A 21,046-nucleotide genomic window follows, 5' to 3' on the forward strand; every position below is an offset into this window, starting at 1 on the left:
GATGCAATTGTATTATTGTAAATGATTTAACTGATGAAGTAATTCCCCTGTTTTGCCTGAAATTAATAAAGGTATTTGTGTATTTTAAGTAATGATTGATTGCCCAGTAGGGGTAGATTTGTTTTTGTTTTTTAGATGTTAAAGAAAATTGATGTTAGCTGTATAGTATTTAATGTACCATGCAGTTATTATGGAGTTTAAATTTATGTTTTATGTTTGTTTGTGGTGTTTGTTTTCTGGCCAGAATTGTTGTGGTGTTGTTAAGATGTTTATGTGGTTTATGTTGTGTTTTTTTTTTTTGCTAGGATCCCCCCCCCCCCCTCAGTGTCAGCTTGATCACCTGACACATGAGGGATGGATTGGTAATAGAAATTTGTCACAGGTTGGTGTACAATAGAGAATGGGGGAACCCTGCAGAATTTATACCATTTATTTGTTTTATTCTTGTTAATTTATGTTTGTTGTGTCTGATGTTGTTGGTGTTGTATGTTATGAATTGCATGGTTATAGATGAGCTCTATAGATTAAGGAAGTACTATTTGGTTTTGGTTTTGTTTTGTTTATTGGTTATTGTTATTTTTTTTTTGCTTTGTTTTGCATGCCCCCTTTTTGTGTGTTTTGGAATAGAGGGGGAGATGTGGATGTGGGGTTGCATTTTCCCTATGCTGCTTTGGTGGAAAGTTACAGTAGCGTGGTCACAAGAACAGAGGGATGAGATAAAGTTGTTATGAGAAAGTAGGGAATTGCCAGAGCGAGGCAAATGCCAGGAACAGGGAGATTTCTGGCTGTGGTTATGGATGTCGTTGCTACGTGGCTGGGCTGCATATTTACTGCAAGGTTTTATGCTAGGGATGCTGTGTATTTTTGCTGCTTGCTTTTTGTATTTTTGCTATTTGTGTGGCCGCCGTTGCTGTTGTGTGGCACGCACATTGGCAGAACCCTCCTGGCCCCTTGGGCCACTTGCATTACCTGGAGGAGGGATGTAATAGGTAAAAGTAGGGCATTGCGGAAGATATTGTTATGGTTTAGTTAGGCAGTTGGTGTTTTTATTTGCTTTTTAGCTTTGGCTTGTGTAGATTGTAGTGTTATGATGTTATGAGTTGGGAATGTTTTGCTCATGCCTTCTTTTCCTTTTTTTTATTTTTTTTTATTTTGAGAAAAGGCGGGAGATGTGGGAACTTGGCAGATGAGTATGTGAGAGCTGGAGTGTTTAAACTTCAAAGACGGATTGATTAGGCTGTGGACTGTGTAGTGAAATGTTGGCCTTGGGCTGCATCAGCCAGCAGGCAGTAAACAGGATTATAAATCAGAAAGTTGTACAGGATGATAATTACCCTATGAAGTTATAGCTGTGCCTGTGTGTATCTTATTAACCAATTAGCAATTGCTTGATTTGCCTGCCATAATTGTATATAAGAGCATGCTGGAGAGAAATAAAGGACTTTGCTACCAATCACATTGATTGCTGGGTTCTGTCCGTGCCCGCCTGAGAGGCACTGCAACGCAACACACAGCTTCTAATAAGAATCAAATTTTTAAAAGTCTGAAGGGGCCACTTTGATCATCTCGCCTGCCCTTCCGTGCAACGCAGGCCATAGGACTTCCCTGAATTAACTCCCAACTCAACTGGAGCATCTCTTTAGAAAAGCTCTTGGTTTAAAGCTGCCGGTGATGGAACACTCAGCGTGACTCTTGGTAAGGAGGTCAAATTAGATGATGACAATGGTCCTGTTTGGCACTAAATCTATGAAAAAAAATTGTTCCAGTGGTGAATTCCCCTCATGGCTTACAATTTATGCCTTACTTCCCGCCACTGGATCTGTCAGACCTCTGTCTGCTGGACGGAGCAGCCCGCCACTGTCACAATCCCGTTCCCTACGCAGGGAGCTGCATTAAGTAACAGGAATAACCACCAATGAGAGAGCAGGCACACAGGAGCCAAGGGCTTCCGGCAAACCAGCAGGGAGGAGGGTGCCCCAGAGCCATGCCACCCTGCTGGGGCCAACCCCACTGTATCACAACACACAGTTACACTTACCGGGCCTGGAGGAGGGTGGGGTCTGCAAAGGAGTCATTTTGGTCACACTGTGAGTGGGGAATGGGGGAGCAGATTGTACAGGGACCATTAGACCCACTGATGTGTTATTGGGGCAATTTCTAGAACTCTGGTCCCAAAACTTTTGAGGGTCACACACCCCTTACCCCTGTCCACCCCTCCCCAACCCGCCAAGCCAGGAACAGGGCCACAGCTGGGGGCAGGGACATGGACAGGGGTAAGGGGACGAGGCTGGGGCCATGGCTGGGGTGGGGCCATGGCTGGGGTGGGGGCCAGTGGCCGGGGCCGCGGCCAGGTGTGGCTCCTCTCTCTACCTTGCCCACAGCTTCAGCTCTAGGCCAGGAACAGAGTGGCACAGGCTGGGGGCTGGTGTGGGGCTGGGAGTGGAGTCGATGCTGAGGCTGGGAATGGGGCCAGGAGCTGGGGAGGCAGCTGGGGGCAGGACCAGAGTTCCGTCCGTCCTCCCCACCCCCCTCCATGGGGCTGGCCCAGGTGTTCTTCTGCACCCCGCAAGGGGGGCACGCCCCACACTTTGGGGACCTCTGTTCTAGAACAAGCGAATACGCTTCCTTCCACAGCCTTCCCTCTCACAAGCAGTCCTGTATGTGGGGATAACGCTGAGCCGCGCAAGAGCTCTGCCCATTCTCACTAGGCCTGGACGAGACATGGGGCTTCGCTGCTGCAGAACTGTGAGAAAACTAAGTGGTTTTGGCAAAGTGTGTCAGAAGAGAAGTTCAACACACCTCCACCAGAGGAGGATGCAGAAGACAGCTCACTGGGATTGTTTGCTGCAGGCTAGTGGTGCATCCAAGGTATCCCCATGCTGGTCCTGGTTCCTGCAATGAATGACATGCCTCCCCAGCAGCTGAGCACACCAAGCCTGGGTAGGAATGCTGTGACATGGCATGGCACACCTCTTAGCAATATTTCAGCTCTATGCTCTGCCCTTTTTCCCTGAGGATCTTGGCCTCTGAAAAACCTACCCTTCTGCTGCAAAAATAATCTGACATTCCCAGTGAAGTGTCAGAAAGTTCCACACTGAACCAGTGACTCCAGATGGCCACCTGTGCTCTGTGCACCCAAAGACTCTTACCTGCCAGGCTCCTTGCAAGCCCAGCCAGCTGATCTGCTGTGTAACCAAGCCGAGAGGCCATGCAGAGGGCCTGCTGCCAGCTGCCACTGCTCAGAAAGGCATTGAGGGCTCTCTCAAATGCACCACAGCGGGCAAAGATCAGTCCAGCCTGCTCATACAGATGCTTCTGGTTCAAGTGCTCCCCGAAGGCACTGCCGACAGCCTGCGAGAGTCAGACAAACAGCGAGAACAGAATCACCAGCAGGCCTGAAGAACGAGGAGCCAAGGAAATTGGTCCTGGTTTAGCTCACAGCAGCCAGCTGGCTCAGGGCTCAGAGCTTGCCCTGGCCAACGTCCCAGGGCACAAGAATGCACACGTGCTCTCTCTCACACATGACAAGAGCACACAGGCATGCACATGTGCATACTACTCTGCGCCTCCTGGGGCTGGGTAGGTTCTCAGGGCAGCTGTCATGCAGGAAGTGGGAAGCCCACCATGGCAAGATCCCATGAGGCCAAGGCCTAGGTTTGGTTGCAGGGCAGCAGTTCTCTTGCTGCTCAGGATTCCTGCCCATAAAAGGTCAGTTATTGCACAGGCTGCAGGGTGACTTCAGAAGGGCAATGGGTGGGGGGCAGATCTCTCAGGGAACACATCGGGGGGCAGGAACAGCAATGCTGCAAAGGATTGGGATCTGAGCAGCAGCCCCCCAAATGAGGGAGACGAGGAGCACTGCAGACACTTCTCATTATTAACATCCCCTCCCCCACTCACCGAGGGGCAGTAAGAGCAGCTGCCGCTCACCATTAAACAAAACAAAACAGTTTGGAAGTGCAGTGCAGAGAACAGGAGTTCCTGGTTTCAAGCATTCCGTATTAACCCCTTGCAGCCAACAGGGGCCAGCTTTCCATGAGCACAGCGGAACCACTCCCTAGGTTCACGCACCTTGTGTTCTGGAGTATCAGGTGGATACAACTTCAGGGCTTCGTTATACAGATTCTGATCCTTCACCAAGTTGAGAAATTCAGAGAAGTGCTCTGTACCTGAGGAAACAATGGACTGTCCTCCAGTGGTACAGACACGGCACGGCAGGCTACACAACTCTCACCAGTTCACCTGCGCTGCAGGAAAGGCTGGCTGGTTGAGCTTTGGGCCATAGCACAACTTACCAACTACACCAGTGATACTCAGCCTGTGGCTCGCGGGCCACAAGGGGCTCTTTGCAGCACATGATATTAAAACACCGTGATTTAATTATTAACCAATCAGGATGCTTTTACTATGGTATTAACTAGGGCTGTCAAGCTATTAAAAAAATTAATTGCACGATTAATCACACTGTTAAACAATAATAGAATACCATGTATTTAAATATTTTGGATGTTTTCTACATATTCAAATATACTGATTTCAATGACAACACAGAATACAAAGTGCACAGTGTTCACTTTATATTTATTTTTGATTACAAGTATTAGCACTGTAAAAAAACAAAAGAAATAGTGATTCAGTTAACCTCATATAAGTACTGTAGTGCAATCTCTATCATGAAAGTTGAACTTACAAATGTAGAATTTTGTACAAAAAAACTGCATTCAAAAAATAAAACAATGTAAAACTTTAGCGCCTACAAGTCCATTCAGTCCTACTTCTTGGTCAGCCAGTCACTCAGACAAACAAGTTTTGTAACAATTTGCAGGAGATAATGCTACCTGCTTCTTGTTTACAACATCACCTGAAGTGAGAACACGCATTCTCATGGCACTGTTGCAGCTAGCGTCACAAGATATTTGTGTGCCAGATGTGCTAAAGATTCATATATGTCCTTTCATGCTTCAACCACAATTCCAGGGGACATGCGTCCATGCTGAAGGGTTCTGCTCGATAACGATCCAAAGCAGTGCGGACCGACACATGTTCATTTTCATTATCTGAGTCAGAAACCAGCATTTTTTATTTTTTTTTGGTGGTTCGGGCCCTGCAGTTTCCGCATTGGAGTGTTGCTCTTTTAAGACTTCTGAAAGCATGCTCCACACCTCATCCCGCTCAGATTTTGGAAGGTACTTCAGATTTGTAAACCTTGGGTCGAGTGCTGTAGCTATCGTTAGAAATCTCATATTGGTACCTTCTTTGTGTTTTGTGAAATCTGCAGTGAAATTGTTCTTAAAATGAACATGTGCTGGGTCATCATCCGAGACTGCTATAACATGAAATATATGGCAAAATGCGGGTAAAACAGAGCAGGGGACATACAATTCTCTCTCAAGATGTTCAGTCTCAAATTTAATTAACAGATTGTTTTAATGAGCTTCATCAGCATGGAAACGTCCTCTGGAATGATGGCCAACACATGAAGAGGCATACGAATGTTTAGCATATCTGGCACGTAAACACCTTGCAGTGCCAGTTACAAAAATGCCATGCAAATGCCTATTCTCATTTTCTGGGGACATTGTAAATAAGAGGACAGCATTATCTCCTGTCAATGTAAACAAACTTGTTTGTCTTAGTGATTGGCTGAAGAAGAAGTAGGACTGAGTGGACTTGTAGACTCTGAAGCTGTACATTGTTTTGTTTTTGAGTGCAGTTATGTAACAAAAAAAAAATCTATATTTGTAAGTTGCATTTTTACAACAAAGAGCTTGCACTCCAGTACTTTTATGAGGTGAGCTGAAAAATACTATTTCTTTTATTATTTTTGCAGTGCAAATATTTGTAATAAAAAATAATATACACTTTGATTTCAATTATAACACAGAATACAATGTATATAAGAAAATGTAGAAAAAATCCAAACTATTTAATACATTTCCATTGGTATTCTATTGTTTAACAGCACGATTTTTTTAATCACAATTAATTTTTTTGAGTTAATTTTGTGAGTTAACTGCGCCCTACTATTAACCAATTGTAGTTGATGAAATAATACTTCGTCAGTCATTTTGCTGTAAGAATTATATATGTGTGTGTGTGTGTGTGTGTGTAAGTTAAATATGTCCTCTGTCATACTGTTTAAATATGAATCTATAGTACTACAGTAAATGAAACAATGACTTCACACTCCTGTGTGCTGATCGCTAATTTGGCTCCTGAACCACTGAGATCTGAGTATCACCGAGCTACACCTTAGCTTCTGTAGGACATGGGATGCAGGCCTGGCGCCACCATAGCCCATAAGGAGCTTTGTTGTAGCAGCCAGGATTGTTTCCTGGCCACAACCTGAACAACAATGAGGTGATCTGAGCCATTCAGGACACAGGACTGTGCCATTATTTCAGCCACACACCACCATCTCTGCATGCCCACAACAAACAGAACTAATGATCAACTTGCTTCCTTTACAAGCCACATTTATGACAGAACTTGTGCTTCAGCAAAAGAGCCCTCCATAAAAAGTGTCTTTCCAAAGCAAGGTATAAAATCAAGTAATGAAGTTAATCTGTGCAACAGCAACAAAGCTAAACAAGGATCCCACACTGGCTTCCTGTGACACTCATTTTCTTTTTACCCTATTTTGTAGAAGGTGGTGAAATGTGAAATGCTATAACAGAGAATCATGTCCCAGAGACACAATACATGCAGGGCACTTACCACATTTGCTGAGGTGACAGAGTGCCTTCTTGTACCTTTTCAGGTATTTGTCGATAGTGTAGTGTTGATAGTTGGTTTCCATTTTCCGGAGGGTGTTTAAGAATGGCAGGTACTCCTTAGGGTCCTGCAAGGCACATCAGATAACTGCATTGCTTCTTATATGTCAAACTGCTCAGTCAAATAATACCCTGGCAACTGCATCTCCCCCAACATGCAGCCCATAATCAGCAAGGAAAGCTGGAACTATCAATCAAATCTGCTAGCTTGAGAGTTACTAAATATCACTCCCTCTGGATGGTTTATGGCAGTGGCTCTCAACCTTTCCAGACTACTGTACTCCTTTCAGGAGTCGAATTTGTCATGCATGCCCCCAAGTTTCAGCTCAACTTAAAAATTATTTGCTTACAAAATCAGACATAAAAATACAAAAGTGTCACAGCACACTAATACTGAAGAATTGCTGACTTTCTCATTTTACCATAACATTATAAAATAAATCGATTGGAATATAAATACTGTACTTACATTTCGGAATATAGAGCAATATAAACAAGTCATTGTCTGCATGAAATGTTAGTTCGTACTGATTTTGCTAATGCTTTTTATGTAGCCTGTTGTAAAACTAAGCAAATATCTAGACAAGTTGATGTATCCTCTGGAAGACCTCTGCCTATCCCCAAGGGTACACATACCCCTGGTTTGGAACCACTGGTTTATGGTTTTAGGCACTTCTAGCTAGTTCATTACTGGCTTTGAGATTTGAAAATCAACTCCCATTTGGATTTTAGCTGCATGTCATGGGCAGACAAAGGACGGCTCTATTTTCAGTTTATGATTGTGTTAATTTTTGACATCCTGACAATATTCATCAAAACTGTTTTCTTCTCTGCCTTGTCTGACTTTTTGCCAGAGAGTAGATATTCCAGAATCTCATATTTCATTTTTTAAAAGTGTTTCCCGCCTTAACGGTTGGGAAGAAACCCCTAACACTATAAAGGGTGTTTTTACTTGAGGGCCAGCGGCAGCTCCTTCCCTGAAGTTGGGGATCTCTGTGAAGTACCAGCCAGTTCAGAAACAAAGGGTCATGGAGAGCCTCTCCTAAACGAAACCCAACTGGAAAATTCACATGCACACATGCTGTCACTCAGCTGAGGTCACTGTACACCACATACCTGATCATCTCAAAAGCACAGAAGTGGAAAGCCAAGATTTCTACACCTCCCTCCAAAGATGCACCCCTCACTAGTGGCACAAAGTCAGCACCCCATTAACTCTGCACTCCAAGGACAGAGCACCCTTGCCCCAGGGATGGTGTATTCCCCAAACCTGAGCAGGTGGTTTCCCAAACAGTGCTGAGGAGACAGTCAGGAGCCGGGAGGCTGGCCTGTGAGGGCACTCGGACTTTAGGGCTGGAAGATGGGTGTCTGGACTGGTACAGAGTTATGGTTCAGAAACAACGTGTCAACTGATCCACCTTTGAAACTTTGGTAATTTTGTTTTGAAAATTAGAAAGCGGTAAGAACAGTAGTGACCTTCTGAGACTTCTCTGCCACCATGACAACCAAATCAAAGTCGTATGTGCCCAGGGAGTGATCGTACAGTTCATTGACGTCAACCAGGAAGAGCAGATACTTCAACGCTGCTTCTGCAGTCACCTCCTCAGCTGCTGGTGAAACAGTCTCTGTAATCGTGGGAAACAGAGCCATCAAAAATCACTTGTACCTTGCACCAATCAGAGGCTGTTCCTGTGAGCTCCAGGCACACCACGAGAATGCATGCTCACTTAGCTCACTAGAAACAGCACGGTCTGATTTCAGAGACAGACTGGCAGTCCCCCTGCTCTAACGATTCATAGAATCATAGAATATCAGGGTTGGAAGGGACCTCAGGAGGTCATCTAGTCCAACCCCCTGCTCAAAGCAGGAACAACCCCATCCCGTTCAGTCTTGTGCTTGAAAGAGGGGATGCCTGTCTCAGCTATTCACGTAGTAACCTGAACAGCAGCATGGCAGTCTTCAGGACCTGGCCTGAAGCAAGGGACAACACAACTTGCATCCTGCTTATATCACTGCAGAATGACATCACGTGTGCCACGCTGAGGGACCAGCAACAGGCAGGGGCACACAGAACACCCATGCAAAAAACCGGGATCAAGGAGGCAGCTAAAACACCCATGCTCATTCACGGATATGATTAACCAATCCCTGACTACAGCATAATGATCACACCACCAGGCAACAGTAACCATATGTGACTCCATCTCTTCCGTGCTATCCAGTGCTATTTCATTGTTACAGCTAACTTCATAGACTCTGAACTGAACTTTGTGAGGCCTGGACAAATTTCTGTTATTCAGACTCAAAAATCAGGGGTAAATAATGCTAATAATCAGAGCTACTGTGAACTCTCCCCAGGTGTGCAGCCCTTTACTTGCCATCTGAACTAGGAGCACTGTACCTCGCAGCTCGTGCACTTTTTGAAGGGCAATTTCCAGTTCTGGGGTGCTTTTCTTCACATGGGATGTCAGTATTGAAAGACAGTATCTGAGGGAAACAGACAACAAGAAACAAAGCAAGAAACCAATCAGAAGGAGAAGATCAACAATCTACAGTAGAACCTCAGAGTTACGAACACCAGAGTTACCAGTCAACCACACACCTCATTTGAAACTGGAAGAACAAAGACATCGGGCGGGGGTGTGGGGGGGTGGGAGGCAAATACAGTACATTACTATGTTAAACACAAGCTACTAAAAAAATTAAGGGAAAGTTTAACCTTGTCAAATCTTTTTTTTTAAGGAAACTGTTTCTGTACTTGTTTCATTTAAAGTAAGATGGTTAAAAGCACCACTTTTCTTCTGCATGGTAAAGCTTCAAAGTTCTATTAATTCAATGTTCAACGTCCGAAAGAACAACCATAACGTTTTGTTCAGAGTTACAAACAACCTCAATTCCCGAGCTGTTCTTAACTCTGAGGTTCTACTGTATTTTTTAAAAGCAGCAAAGAGTCCTGTAGCACCTTATAGACTAACAGATGTATTGGAGCATGAGCTTTGGGTGAATACCCATTTCGTCAGATGCATGTGTATTTTTTAAGTTCTATTATTGAATATTTTAGTGTAGTCTTTGCTTTAATGGAAGGGTTGGGATTTGGGGATTTTGTTTTTTATTTGAAAAGAATAAATGTGAAGAACATATCAAGGAGGAACATTTTGCCTGGGATGATCCCTGGGATATAGTACATATATAAACTCTGATGATATGCCTTAATTAAAACAGAGAACTAGCTTCCTCACCACATCAGCCTTTACCTTTGGACGACAGAACTGAGAGCAAGTTACTAAAGCTAGTCAACTTTTTTTTAAAAAAACCCACAAAGTTTATTGTTGAAAAATGGGCTTTTTTCTGAAGTAAAATTTTTCACCAAAACATTTTCCCCACTGTCAAAAATTTTGATTTTTTGTTAAAAGTTTTAACTAAAATTTCTAAAAAAAATCAGTTTTTCACTTATCAAAAGCTAATTGTCAATAAGTGAAAAGAGAGTCTTACATTTTCAGATAAAAAAAAGAAAAATAGGGCTTCACTTCAAACCCTCTGAAATTAATTTTTTTCTTACTTTTTAGCCAGCTCTAAAAAATGACACTCTATTACTGTTCTGTTCTAAACTGCAGATGGCATTTCACTTACTTTTGAGGATTGATGTTTTCCATGGCAGCTCTCATTGCATCACAGATAAGGTCTACTTTTTTCTGACCAGGACACTGTTGTAGCTGGACGTTGCTGCTAACTGGAGATGGGTACATAGTCTTTGTGAAGTCTTCTTCTCTAAGAAGAAATATGCACTATAAATACCAGTTGGGCCCCAAGTCACAGCCCAGCACAAATACTCGTGCCAGAAGACATATACAGTAACTCCTCACTTAACCCTGTAGTTATGTTCCTGAAAAATGCAACTTTATGAGAAACGATGTTAAGCAAATCCAATTTCCCCATAAGAATTAATGTAAATGGGGGGGGGGGGGGGGTTAAGTTTCAGGGAAATTTTTTTCACCAGACAAAAGACATTATATACATATACAGTATAAGCTTTAAACAATTTTAAATAAACAGTTTAATATTGTACACGGCAATGAATGACTGTGAAGCTTGGTTGAGGTGGTCGAGTAAGAGGGTGGGATATTTCCCAGGAAATGCCTTGCTGCTAAATGATGAACTAGCACTCGGCTGAGCCCTCAAGGGTTAATACGCTGCTGTTCATGTAGCCTCACACTCTACAAGGCAGCATGGACTGAGGCAGGAGGGAGGAAACACAACAGATGCAGGGTAGTAGCTGCAAACACTTCCCTGCAAAAACTGAACATGATGTTGAGCCCACACTATCCAGCTGGAGCGCACCACTCCCTCCTCCTGACAGCACATGCACGGCTGAACAGGTGCTGACTTTCCAAAGTGCTGGGGGGTGCGTGCATGAGTGAGAGAGAGCAACGTGCATTGCCCCTTTAAGTACGCTGACCCCACTTCAAGTACGCTGCCCTTTTAAGCAGATCAGCCAGTTCAGACAGGAAGCAACAGCTTCCAGCAAGCTCCCTACTTTCTGTCCCTGAGCCCTGTCCCCCTCCTCTGCTTTGTGGAGAGCGGGTACAGAGTGGGGGACATCCTGATATCAGCACCCCTCTCCCCCACCAAGCAGGAAGCTCCTGGAGCAGCTCCAAGGCAGAGGGCAGGGAGGGAGGGACAGCTGAACTGCTGCTGGGCAGCTGCCCAGTTGAGCCACATGCCTTACGGAGAATTTAGGGGAGCCTCCCCACAAGGAGGGGTGCTCTTCCAGAGAATCTTGCAAGCAGTGGACAAAGCAGGCAGCTGCCAAATGATGTTATAATGGAGCATTGCGCAACTTTAAATGAGCTTGTTCCCCAATAGATCAGCAACGTAACAACGAAACATTAACCGGGACAAAGTTAAATGCGGAGTACTGTACAATACTGTACAATGCACTTTAAGATTACTAGTACTCTCTCTTCTATGTAGTTCCTTATCCTGTCATTATCTGGCACAACTGGAAAGGACTCATGAAGTGGATTAATATCCATCATGCATGGTTTGTTCTCTTATCCTGTCCCCAGGGAAACATAAAACTTGATACAGGGCAATAGGCAGACTCCATTTCAAGGTGATTTTTTTCTCTCTCAGACAACTGGAACGTCTCAGGCAGGAGGCGGGCTCAGACACTTCTGACATGAAGATGATTGGTACTTTTGAAAATTAAGCCATTTGTTTAGGTTCCCAAACAAAGATTTAAGGCTGAGATTTTCAAAATGAGACTCCACACTGTATATTTAGGCATCTAAAGAAGTGGCCTGAGCAAACCAGCAGCTCCCAGTGACTTTAAAGGGAGCAAATCATACTCAGCCTTTTGAAAAATCACTTGGTCAGGAGCCTGAACAATAACCTAAAACCTTATGAAAAAATGGGTTTCCTTATTCCCCTCTCCAGTTCCCCACAGGAGACCCCGAAATCAGAGGCTGTCAACTACTGAAGCAACTGGTGAGATTTTCTGAAACATTCACATGGCAAACCAGAAAAAATACAAACTAGGCCTGTCAAGCGATGAAAAACAGTGCGATTAATCACACTGTTAAATAATAATCGAATACCATTTATTTAAATATTTCTGATGTTTTCTACGTATTCAAATATATTGATTTCAATGACAACACAGAATATAAAGCATACAGTGCTCACTTTATATTTATCTTTTATTACTAGTATTTGCACTGTAAAAAACCCCAAAAGAAAGTGATCCAATTCACCTCATACAAGTACTATAGTGCAATCTGTTTATCATAAAAATTGAACTTACAAATGTAGAATTATGTACAAACAAGTTTGTTTACATTTACAGGAGATAATGCTGCCCACTCCTTGTTTACCAAGTAACCTGAAAGTGAGAGCAGGCGTTCTCATGGCACTGTTGTAGCCAGCGTCGCAAGATATTTATGTGCTAGATGCGCTAAAGATTCATATATGTCCCTTCATGCCTCAACCACCACTCCAGGGGGCATGTGTCCATACTGATGGGTTCTGCTCAACAACAAGTCAAAGAAGAGCGGACCAACACATGTTCATTTTCATTATCTGAGTCAAATGCCACCAGCAGAAGGTTGATTTTTTTTTTTTTGGTGGTTTGGGTTCTGTAGTTTCTGCATCAGAGTATTGCTCTTTTAAGACTTCTGAAATCTGCTCCACGCCTCGTCCCTCTCAGATTTCGGAAGGCACTTCAGATTCTTAAATCTTGGGTCGAGTGCTGTAGCTATCGTTAAAAATCTCATATTAGTACCTTCTTTGCATTTTGTCAAACCTGCAGTGAAATTGTTCTTAAAATGAACATGTGCTGGGTCATCATCCGAGACTGCTATAACATGAAATATATGGCAGAATGTGGGTAAAACAGAGCAGGAGACATACAATTCTCCCCAAGGAGTTCAGTCACAAATTTAATTAACACATTTTTTTTTAACAAGTGTCATCAACATGGAAACGTGTCTCCTGGAATGGTGGCCAACACATGAAGGGGCATACGAATGTTTAGCATATCTGGCATGTAAATGCCTTGCAATGCCAGCTATTAACGTGCCATGCAAATACCTGTTCACAGTATCTGACGACACTGTAAATAAGAAGAGGGCAACATTATCTCCTGTAAATGTAAACAAACTTGTTTGTCTTAGCAATTAGCTGAAGAAGAAGTAGGACTGAGTGGAACTGTAGGCTCTGAGGTTTTATATTGTTTTGGTTTTGAGTGCAGTTATGTAACCAAAAAAAAATCTACAAGTATTTGTAAGTTGCACTTTCATGATAAAGAAATTGCACTACGGTACTTGTATGTGAATTGAAAAATTCTGGTTCTTTTATCATTTTAGAGTGCAAATATCTGTAATCAAAAATAATATACACTTTGATTTCAATTACAACACAGAATACGTGTATGAAAATGTAGAAAAACATCCAAAATATTTAATAAATTTCAATTGGTATTCTATTATTTAACAGTGCAATTAAAACTGCAATGAATCATGATTAATTTTTTTAATTGTGATTAATTTTTTTTGTTAATGGCTTGAGTTAACTCTTATTAATCAACAGCCCTACTACAAACTGCTACAGCCAAACCAAAATGTAAGTCCCCAGATGGCCAAATCAAACCAATAGCCACAAGTGAGTCCATCTTGCTGAATCCCTCTGCCTGGATGGACCAGGTCCACAGCCAGCTAGCCTGGCAGTTGGAAGCAGTCACCATCCACTTGGTCAGACTGAATCCTCTGGTTCTTTGAGACCCAGCCCCCATTCTCCAGCTTCCAGAACAATGATACTGCGGCTTTATTTACCAGATGTTCTTTTATCAGAAGACCAATACTTACTTCAACTCGGTGAAAAATAAGTTGATGTAATTCACAGAATCTATTTGTTTTATGAAGGTTTCCACATTTTCCAGAAAAACCTGAAGTGAACAAAACCCTTTCAGTGCTGATGCTGTTACTTACAGGCACATTAACACAAAACACACAGAGCAACTTCAAAGGGTCATTTAAATTTGCACATGGGCATATCCAACTCTAAAGCCGACTTACCCTACTCTTCCCATTTACGCACGCTATAGTTTTTTGCATGCAAACAGTATGAGCTGCACAGCACTGGGTACCATCCTTAAGAACCTGTGTACCCACCATGCCCCAAGCTCTCATGCCAGCTGTTCAGTACAAGGCAATGCCAGCACAGGAGATAACCTTCTATGTGTGACATGGAACAGAGTTATCTTCACAGCCCTAGGAGCTCTATCCTTCACTCAGATCTGTGCCTCTCTGCTGAGAATCCATCCACATGGATCCACTTGTAGAATCAAGGCCTTAGTAGATACAAGCAGCACAGGTTCCACTAGCATTGCTGCCTTCGGCCTCCTCCGTTGCCAGGAAAAGCTTCCTCCCCTAATTGGCCATTGGGATTCTGATGTGGTGTTGACAGAGCGTTATAAACACTGATTACATAAGAATGGCCATGCTGTGTCAGACCAATGGTCCATCTAGCCCAGTATCCTGTCTTCCAGCAGTGGCCAATGCCAGGTGCCCCAGAGGGAATGAACAGAACAAGGAATCATCAAGTGATCCATCCCCTGTCGCTCATTCCCAGCTTCTGGCAGACAGGCTAGGGACACCATCCCTGCCCATCCTGGCTAATCATAGAATATCAGGGTTGGAAGGGACCTCAAGTCCAACCCCCTGCTCAAGGCAGGACCAATCCCCAACTAAATCATCCCAGCCAGGGCTTTGTCAAGCCTGACCTTAAAAACCTCTAAGGAAGGAGATTCCACCACCTCCCTAGGTAACCCATTCCAGTGCTTCACCACCCTCCTAGTGAAATAGTGTTTCCTAATATCCAACCTAAAACTCCCCCACTGCAACTTGAGACCATTACTCCTTGTTCTGTCATCTCCTACCACTGAGAACAGTCTAGATCCATCCTCTTTGGAACCCCCTTTCAGGTAGTTGAAAGCAGCTATCAAATCCCCCCTCATTCTTCTCTTCTGCAGACTAAACAATCCCAGTTCCCTCAGCCTCTCCTCATAAGTCATATGCTCCAGCCCCCTAATTATTTTTGTTGCCCTCCGCTGGACTCTTTCCAATTTTTCCACATCCTTCTTGTAGTGTGGGGCCCAAAACTGGACACAGTACTCCAGATGAGGCCTCACCAGAGTCGAATAGAAGGGAATGATCATGTCCCTCGATCTGCTGGCAATGCCCCTACTTATACAGCCCAAAATGCCATTAGCCTTCTTGGCAACAAGGGCACACTGTCGACTCATAACCAACTTCTCGTCCACTGTAACCCCTAGGTCCTTTTCTGCAGAACTGCTGCCTAGCCATTAGGTCCCTAGTGTGTAGCAGTGCATGGGATTCTTTCATCCTAAGTGCAGGACTCTGCACTTGTCCTTGTTGAACCTCATTAGGTATCTTTTAGCCCAATCCTCTAATTTGTCTAGGTCCCTCTGTATCCTATCCCTACCCTCCAGCTTATCAACCACTCCTCCCAGTTTAGTGTCATCTGCAAACTTGCTGAGAGTACAGTCCAAGCCATCCTCCAGATCATTAATGAACATATTGAACAAAACCAGTCACAGGACTGACCCCTGGGGCACTCCGCTTGATACCGGCTGCCAACTAGACATGGAGCCGTTGATCACTACCCATTGAGCCCGACGATCTAGCCAGCTTTCTATCCACCTTATAGTCCATTCATCCAGCCCATACTTCTTTAACTTGCTGGCAAGAATACTGTGGAGACCGTATCAAAGGTTTGCTAAAGTCAAGAAATAACACATCCACTGCTTTTGATGGACCTATCGTAGCCATTGATGGACCTATCCTCCATGAACTTATCTAGTTCTTTTTTTAACCTTGTTACAGTCTTGGCCTTCACAACATCCTCTGGCAAATCCCACACTCCCTGGGAAGCAGAAAAACATGCAAGGGGGGGTACAAGCGCGACTCAAACTTGCCTTGGGATTGTGATCATAAAGAAGGTTGAGGTTGATTCTCAGCTTCCTCATACATTCAAATGCTTCTTTAAACATGAGCCTGTTGGAATGGGTCAAATTCAGCAGGTTTTTAGAGAGGAGTGTGCACTACAATCTAACATACACAGGGAGGGAGGGGAACAGTTGCCAGACTATAAATAAACCTCTATGGCTTAATTTTCACTGCCTTCCCTCTGCAAAGAAAGCTGGCTGTGCCCATGCCCAGTTCCTGTCCTGGCCCAGCCAGACATCACACTGGGGTAGCATTTAATCAGGTGTGGGGCTGTTTTGAAGAGAGTTACATTTGGGTTTAAAGATAACAGTGTATTGGTCACGGATAGAGCTGGGCAGATTTTTTTTCCATGAATAGTTTATTTACCCAAAAATTCATTTTTCAGATGAAAAAAATATTTTCACAAATCCAGCAGTTTCAGACACCTAAATGAAAAAAATTAGAAAAAGTCCAAACAGTTCATTGATATTCTTGAAGTGAAACTTCTCAAAACTATATTTCACTTCGAAATTTGGCCAGGAGTTGTTAAAACATTTTAAAAAGTAAAACACACCCAAAAGCATAACAAAAAAATTAAATCATTTCATTTTGGAGAGGAAAAAGTGAAAAATTTCAGTTCCAGGTTTAACCCAAAATCATTCCCCCTCTGCCCCAATTTTTTGGTTCAATGGCTGAAAAAAACAACTATCCATTCAGCTCTAGTCTCAGGCGCTTTTCTATTCCATTAGAACAGTAACATTTTGCAAGGTTTTATTCCATGAGATAGTCTTGTCTTTGAGGATGAGTTATAATTTGGGGGGGGAACAGATGGCATTTCTCCCAGCTTGTTCTGCAGTGCTGCTCAGTGAACACAGATGACATACACGTAATTTGCCTATGGTTGTTCCTGTCCCCTAACCTCCATGTCTGTCCTTTAGATTAACAAGCTCCTTGCGGCAGGGACTAAAGCACGTAGCACAAGCTGTACATAAATAAGAGAAATGTTGAGATGGCTCTGCTTGCAGGTGGCAGTTACCTGGAGTGCCCAACTGCCAGAACTGGTTTGTTTCCACTTGCTAAGTCAGAACCCTCCGTGAACGCTCCCGAAGCAGTCCCCCTTTCCCTCTAGCTTCATGCCCTCATTCTGCAGGCCCCAGTCAATATCCCACCAGGACAGTGCGACCCTTCTCCAGCTGCTCACCCCACAAGAGCCGGGGGGACGCAGGCTGTACATATTAGTGACACTCACCTGTCCAGCCACTTCCGAATCTGGGCCAGAACGAGGGCTCGGTGGTGAACAGTCTCCAAGTTCCCTCTTGGCATCTAAAAAATGAATCCCAACAATAATTTCTTCTAAGTATGCTAAGAGCTCTGCACCTCAAATCCTGGTCAGCAATCCCCAACTCCCCCTCACCCCCACTGAGAAAACGGGGGCTTCAGTTTGACTGCCGTGAAGGGGAGGCAGGACCTTCACTTTGAAGAAACAGTTTTACTCAATGTAAGAGATGGTTTCAATGTCTTTACAGTTCAGTAAGACATCCCCCTCCCCACAATGGCTGCAGAGGGAGAAGGAATGTGATGGAGCCAAACATCACAGTGTTGTGCTAGTGCAAGAGACTCCCCAGAAGAAAAGCAACCCCAAAAGGAGGTTGAATCCCAAGAGAAGACTCAGTGCAAGCAGAGAAATGCAGGAAGCAGACCGTATCAATGGCCAGGAGGGAGTCCAATCTCTGAAGGGTTCAATGTTTACAACGTAAAGTGCTATCTACACTAACAACAGGACTGCAACAGGCAGACAGTGTTTTCCTGGAACACCCCACACTACTACTGTTGGCAAAGGCTGGAGCAGGCTCTGCCAACTCTCTGGGGCAGGCAGCTCCTTACTCTGCTCAGACAGACAGGAGCTGGGAGTGAGCCTGTAATGAGAAGATCTAGGCGTGGGCTGAGCAGGGTCTGAGACAGGAATCCTCCAGCAGCCCAGCCTGGGAGAAGGCCTGGGCTACCTTTGTTCTCCTACTGGCAATGAAACCAAGCCCCAGGAAGGGCAAGCTGCACAGGCATTTGAGCAAGCAGGTTCCCTCAACTTTACAGAAGGCTTTATCATATATCTGACGCACGCTCCACAGCTGCATGGCTTTTCCATAAAACTGAGACGAGATTTAAGGGGGAAATGCGACACATTCTAATCAAGCCAGGAACCGCTTCAGGGAGCAACTTTCTCAGGCCCTGGGTTCCTGCAGCTCATTCCCATTGCTGCCAGTCTGGTCTTTAGCGTTCCTCTTACTGGACACTAACAGAAGCCTTTGGGACAAAGCATCATAAGAACAGCCATACTGGGTCAGACCAATGGTCCCTCTAGCCCAGTATCCTGTCTGTATTCCACATGTGGGTACATGAGTCCGAGCCTGGAAATTCTTTCAAGCAGTGTCCGTTGGCTCACACATGTGCAGTAGAGCTCCTCGTGCTCCTGACAGAGAGCCAGAGGGTGCAGGACGACACCTCTTCAGTTCCTCCTCTTACCATAAATACAACAGGATCCAGAGCAGAAGGGACAGAGGACAGGTAGTGGAATACCGATAGGGACCACACACTTCGAACAACTTTCAGTTAGTAACCACTACTACTTCGAGTGCTGGTCCCTATGTGTATTCCACACATGGGCGATTGGCAAGCAGTGCTCTGACTGTAGGTGGTGCAAAGAAGCCATCAGCAAAGATGCTTGCAATACTGCTGATCCCACAGCTGCATTTGCAGCTGAGGCATGAACTAAAGCATAACATGTAACGAACATGTGGCTAGATCTCCAGGTGGTTGCCCTGAAAAGGTCTTGTAACAGGATGTCATATGGAGATGCTGTGAAGGTGGCCTGGGCTCTCGTGGAGTGAGCTGACACACCCTTCGGGGGAGGGATGTGTTCTAACCTGTAGCACTCTAGGATGAATCCTCAAACCCACTTAGAAATCCTTTGGGAGAATATGGCTTGCTCACACAATCTCTCTGCCATGGGGATAAAAAGACTTGGCGACTTTCTCGTTGGTTTGGTTTGCTGCAGATGGAGTATCAGGACATGCCAGACATCAAGAGTGAAGTCTCTTGTTTTCAGCAGAAGTGTGGGATTTTGGAAAAAATACAAGTAAATGAATACTTTGATGTGGAATTCAGAAACAATCTTGGGTAGAAACATGGGATGTAGATGAAGGGAAACCTTTTCCTCGTGGAAAAACTGTATACAAAGGGTCTGCTGTGATGGCTCTGAACTCGCTGACCCTTCTGGCCGAAGCGATAGCCACTAAAAATGCAACCTTCATGGACAGGAGGGTCATGGAACACGTCACCAAGGGCTCAAAGGTTGGTTTGGTAAGTGTTGACAAAATGGAATTAAGGTACCATTGAGGTGCAGGTTTGATCATCGGTGGGAAGGACCTGACTAGGCCTTTCATAAATTGTACTGTAGTTGGATGCGTGAAGATAGAACGTCTGTCCACCAGAGGGAAGGCAGGCACTAACCGCTGCAAGGAAGACTACTTAATGAACTAATGGCAAGACCTGAGGTCTTCAAGGATAGGCGATAACCTAAAATGATGGAAATATTTGCAGAGGCTGGAGAATGTTGACTGAGCTGTGCCCAGGCTGAGACATGCCTCCATTTGGCCACATAGCAAATTCTAGTCACAGCCTTCCTATTTTGGGTAACGATAGCCTGAAGAGGAGCCAAGCAGGAATGTTCTATTTCTGACGCCCATCCCAACACCAGGCCATGAGATGGAGTGACCACGGATTAGGGTGCTTGATTCTTCCTTTGTCAGGGATCAGGAGATTCAGGAAACGGCTGATCTTGATTGGGGGGCAGGCAGGTATTGGCAGAAGCTCCAGAAACCAGAACTGCCTGAGCCAGTAGGGTGCTAGAAGAATGACACTGGCCCCATACACTGACATATCTTCCATATCACCTGTGGAAGCTGGGGAACAGGCAAAAAAACCTATCTGAGAATTTTTCCATGACAGCAGGAGGGCGTCACCCTGGGAACCATGACTCACTACTACCCTGGAGCAATACAGTGGAAATTTTCCATTCATTTGGGACACAAAGAGGTCCCATTGAGATGCACCCCATTGTATGGCTATTTCACTTAGGACGGAATTGTGGATCTCCTATACTTAGGCCTGGTCTACACTAGGCGTTTAAATCGGTTTTAGGAGCTTAAAACCGATTTAACGCCAAAACCGTCCACACTAGGAGGCACCTTATATCGATTTTAATGGCTCTTTAAACCGGTTTCTGTACTCCTCCCTAACGAGAGGAGTAACGCCAGTATCGGTATTAACATATCGGATTAGGGTTAGTGTGGACGCTGATCGACGGTATTGGCCTCCGGGAGCTATCCCACAGTGCACCACTGACCGCTCTGGACCGCAATCTGAACTCGGATGCAGTGGTCAGGTAAACAGGAAAAGCCCCGCGAACTTTTGAATATTTCCTGTTTGCCCAGCGTGGAGCTCCGATCAGCACGGGTGGCGATGCAGTCCGAAATCAAACTAAAAAGAGCTCCGCATGGACCATGCGGATGTGATCGCTGTAAGGGCAGGCAAATCCGTTCTATCAGCGCTCCGTTACAGAAGATGAAATTCAGAATCCTTTTTTAAAAATCTCCAGACAGACGCCATAGCAGGGACTCAGCGCACTGCAGCGTGACAAGTGTAACGGAAAGCCAAAGAATCAAATGGACGCTCATGGACTGGAGGACTGAAGCTATCCCACAGTTCCTGCAG

At 44.6% G+C, this 21,046-nt stretch overlaps 1 protein-coding gene across 1 annotated transcript in view; it reads right to left on the reverse strand.

The window, feature by feature from the left end:
- The window catches only part of LOC120393935 (elongator complex protein 1-like), a 129,803-nt gene that overhangs the window by 29,542 nt on the left and 79,215 nt on the right, over nt 1–21,046 (reverse strand). The window contains exons 20-28 of the mRNA XM_039518394.1: nt 17,526–17,599; nt 16,267–16,345; nt 14,135–14,214; nt 10,404–10,541; nt 9,175–9,260; nt 8,250–8,398; nt 6,718–6,841; nt 4,072–4,169; nt 3,150–3,351 (exon numbers count right to left, since the gene is read on the reverse strand). Of these exons, the coding sequence (XP_039374328.1) occupies nt 3,150–3,351; nt 4,072–4,169; nt 6,718–6,841; nt 8,250–8,398; nt 9,175–9,260; nt 10,404–10,541; nt 14,135–14,214; nt 16,267–16,345; nt 17,526–17,599 (1,030 nt within the window). The remainder of the gene's footprint in view (nt 1–3,149; nt 3,352–4,071; nt 4,170–6,717; nt 6,842–8,249; nt 8,399–9,174; nt 9,261–10,403; nt 10,542–14,134; nt 14,215–16,266; nt 16,346–17,525; nt 17,600–21,046) is intronic.

This window comes from Mauremys reevesii, unplaced genomic scaffold (assembly GCF_016161935.1).
Source record: "Mauremys reevesii isolate NIE-2019 unplaced genomic scaffold, ASM1616193v1 Contig39, whole genome shotgun sequence".
Taxonomy (NCBI): domain Eukaryota; kingdom Metazoa; phylum Chordata; order Testudines; family Geoemydidae; genus Mauremys; species Mauremys reevesii.